Source organism: Humulus lupulus, chromosome 2 (genome assembly GCF_963169125.1).
Source record: "Humulus lupulus chromosome 2, drHumLupu1.1, whole genome shotgun sequence".
NCBI lineage: Eukaryota > Viridiplantae > Streptophyta > Magnoliopsida > Rosales > Cannabaceae > Humulus > Humulus lupulus.
The window spans coordinates 104,391,448-104,395,155 of record NC_084794.1 but is presented as its reverse complement, the minus strand read 5'-3'; the positions used below and the strand labels follow the sequence as shown (position 1 = coordinate 104,395,155).

Here is a 3,708-nt window from a genome sequence, read left to right as displayed (position 1 = left end):
TATAATGTCAATGGTGTTATTATGCCATGGGACATGTGTTAGCGGCCTAAGGGTGACGTACACAATATTTGCGCATAGGGCGCGGCTTGGCCACTGGTATCCGAGGACAACTTAATATTCACTGAGCTCGGTTTAAGCAGGCCGGAGTCAGTGGGATAACGGAGGGTGTGGCCTGAGGGCGCTAACCCTAGTTATCATTTGTGAATTGATGTGTGATATGAGTTGATATGTTTAAGATGCTAAATAATTGATTATTCTGAATAATTATATGGTTGAGAATACGTTATGCAATATGAGATATTGGATTGTCTGTTGATTGCTTATGCTCTGTTGTTGTGTTTTCTTGCTGGGCCTTGGCTCACAGGTGCTACGTGGTGCAGGTAAAGGCAAAGGCAAGTTAGACCAGTCCTAAGATGGAGAGCTGCAGGGCTGAATGTACATAGCCAGCTATTCAATCGCCTTGGCCGAGGAGTGGATCAGGACAGGGATCGCTGAACTGTCTATTTTGCCTTAGTATGGCTAATAATGTATTTAGATCGTGAATTTTTTGTAAATGGTTTAAACCTATTATCTTGGGATCCCGTGTAAACAAGAAATGTTAATTATAAGAAATGTGATTTTTAAGACCAAAATCCTTTAACCCTAGTTCCATTATAGTTTCAGTAACACGGTTTTTAACTAAATGACTTGATTAACAAGTCTAGCACTTTTATAAACACACAGTGTAACGGTCTTGGCTATCCAGGGCGTTACAAAGATGAAAGGGTAGCTAGTAAAAACTTCTCCTATCATTCTAAGCTTTATGAGGGGGGTTTTGAGACAAAAAAGCAAATTGATTTCGTTACAATTTGGAGATGAGAATACTTCTTATTTCCACGCTACAATGAAGAAAAGAAGGGAGCAAAACAAGATTTCTAGCTATATTATTGATGAGGGTACAATTATTGATGACTATAAGCAAGTGGTTAATCATTTTGTGGATCATTTCATAGGCTTCATGGAAATACCAAGTTCTGCTACTTCTTTTATCTATACTGATTGTATTAGTTTTGGGAAAGTACTAGACTTGGACAAGCATATTACTCTTATTAAGCCTTTCACTAAAAAAGATGTTAAGCAAGTGATTTTTGGAATTCATGTGATCAAAAGTCCGAGTCCAAATGGGTATTGGTCAGTTTTTTTCAGGGCTGTGTGGGCTGAAATTGGAGATGAAATAGCTGCTGCAGTTCTGGACTTCTTTGATACTGGAAGCATACCAGAAAGTTTGAACAGAACAGTAATTTCCCTGGTCCCCGAGTTCGAGAATCCCACTAGTGCAGTGGACTTTTTGTCCCATTTACTGTTGCGACACTATTTACAAATGCATCTCCAAGAAGCTGTGTTCCAGATTATCAAAGGTGGTCCTTTACCTAGTACATAGTAATCAAGCTGCATTTATTAAAAGGAGAACTATTGGTCATAATATCCTCATATTTCAGGATCTCCTTAAAGGTTACAATTGGAAGAATACTTCAGCTAGGTGTGCAATGAAAATAGATATGAGTAAGGCTTACGATATGATTGACTGATATTTTTTTAGGAGCTTTGCTAAAAGATTTATGTTTTCATGAGAAATTTATAAACTGCATTTTAATCTGCCTAAGGGGAAATAGTTATTCTCTATCGATGAATGGTGGTATACAAGGTCAATTCAAGGAGAAAAAGGGTTGAGGCAGGGAGATCCTATTTCACCTATCCTCTTTGTTTTGATAAGTGACTATTTGACCAGGTTACTTATGCAAGCTTCTCAGAATAATGAGTTCAGGTTCCATCCTATGGACACAAGTTTGGGATTGGTTAATCTTTGCTTTGTTGACGACCTTGTCATATTTTCTAAGGGTACACTGACAGCTACTCAGGTAATTCAAGATGCTTTCTCTACCTTTTGTGCTAATACTGGGCTGATGGCTAATAAACAAAAGTCTCAAATCTTCTTTGGATGTGTTAAAGAAGATGTGAAAAACAGAATACTTGCGACAGTTGAGTTTGTTGAAGGAAATTTTCCTTTAAAATATTTGGGAGTTCAACTTCGGCCTACTAAATGGAGATCCTTGGACTGTGGTCCTATAATTAGTAAGGTCAAAAAGAATTTACACACTTGGGCTAGAAGGCATCTGTCATTTGCAGGAAGGGCACAGAAAACCCGCTCAGTTTTGCTTGGTATTCGTAGCTATTGGATGAGCATCTTTCTCTTGCCTCAGAGTGTCATTAAAGAGATTGATAAGTCATGTAGAGACTTCTTTTGGGGTGTCAAGGATAACCGCAGCAAATTTCCCTTTACTTCATGGGATAAAGTCTATCTTCCAAAAACAGTATGGAGGGATCAGATTTAGGGAAGGGAGTAAGTGGAACAAAGCCATGCTACCTAAATATATTTGGGCCATCACATCAAAACAAGATATTTTGTGGGTCAAATGGATACAAAATATCTATTTGAAGGAGCAAGATTTATGGGATTATACTCTAAAGGGGATACTAGCTGGTATTGGAAGAAACTAATCAAATTATGAAACTGTGTTACTCAGCTAAGTATTAATGATGTTGTTAGCGCTGGAAAGTTCAGAGTAGGTAAGTTGTATATTTCATTCTTACATTTGATTCGAGTTGAGTATGTTAGAATGGTCTGGTGTAGGTTATCAGTCCCTAAACACAGGTTCATTTTATGGAAAGTTGTAAATAAACATGCATTGACTAGGGATAAGTTGTCCAAGATAATTTTGTCTCTTAACTCTCTTCTTTGTCCAATCTGCAACTTAGCTGAAGAGAGTCACAATCACTTGTTCCTTGATTGCCCATTTTATTTGAAGGTTATTAACAGGGTGCATGCATGGCTTGGAGCTACTATGTGGTCACTTAATTTTGATGATTGGAGAAGATGGATTTGTACCTGGCTGAATAGTTTAATTCCTGAGATAACAGTAGTTGTAGTAGCTGCTACAATGTATAGTATTTTGGTGAATAAGAACTTGCGTTACTTTGAACAGAAAAGAAATCATATATTGTAAGTTGTATAGATGACATGATCAAAACTATTATTACTAGAATAGGTCTAATAACTAATAGGATACACACTAAAAAACATGAGTAGATTTTGGAGGTTATTAACTCATTGTAATTAGAGTTTGTTTTGTGCTCGTTGAGATCCTAGCTTGTGTTTGTTCTGAGTTTGGAGTGAAATTTTTTCCTTTGATAAAAAAAAATATAGTATGTATTAAGTATTAATGATAAAAAAACAATAATAATAAAATATACATTATTTATAATAAAAAAATTATAAGGAATAAATTAAAATGCATTAGAGGTTGTAGATATTAATATGATATACTATTTTTACTTGTGAAATTAATTAGAATATAAAATAATTGGGTATGGTAGGGTAGGGTACACCTATACCTGCATCGGGTACATGTTTTTGTACCCTCACCCTACCCTAAATCTTAATTTATCGGATAATACCCTACCTTAATTGGTAGGGTACCCATGGGTAAACAGAATTGCACATAAAATTGTCACCCCTAAGTGTAAGGTTGGATGGAAATACTTATTCATATTGAAGTTATGTGATGAGAAGTTTTATGTGGGGATATGTTAGTGATTTTTCGATGAAATCTAAGGAATTGTTACTTGGGAAACAAACAATGCAAAAATTGTTACTTGGATTAATAATTC

General features: G+C 35.9%; 2 protein-coding genes across 2 annotated transcripts; both read left to right on the top strand.

Annotated features, from left to right (window-relative positions):
• Positions 1 to 883: 883 nt before the first annotated feature.
• LOC133814593 (uncharacterized) lies at positions 884 to 1,420 on the top strand. Its single transcript, XM_062247534.1, has one exon. It carries the CDS (start codon positions 884 to 886, stop codon positions 1,418 to 1,420), a length of 537 nt encoding a protein of 178 aa, XP_062103518.1.
• Positions 1,421 to 1,775: 355 nt separating this feature from the next.
• LOC133814592 (uncharacterized) lies at positions 1,776 to 2,372 on the top strand. Its single transcript, XM_062247533.1, has one exon. It carries the CDS (start codon positions 1,776 to 1,778, stop codon positions 2,370 to 2,372), a length of 597 nt encoding a protein of 198 aa, XP_062103517.1.
• The last annotated feature ends 1,336 nt before the right edge of the window (positions 2,373 to 3,708 follow it).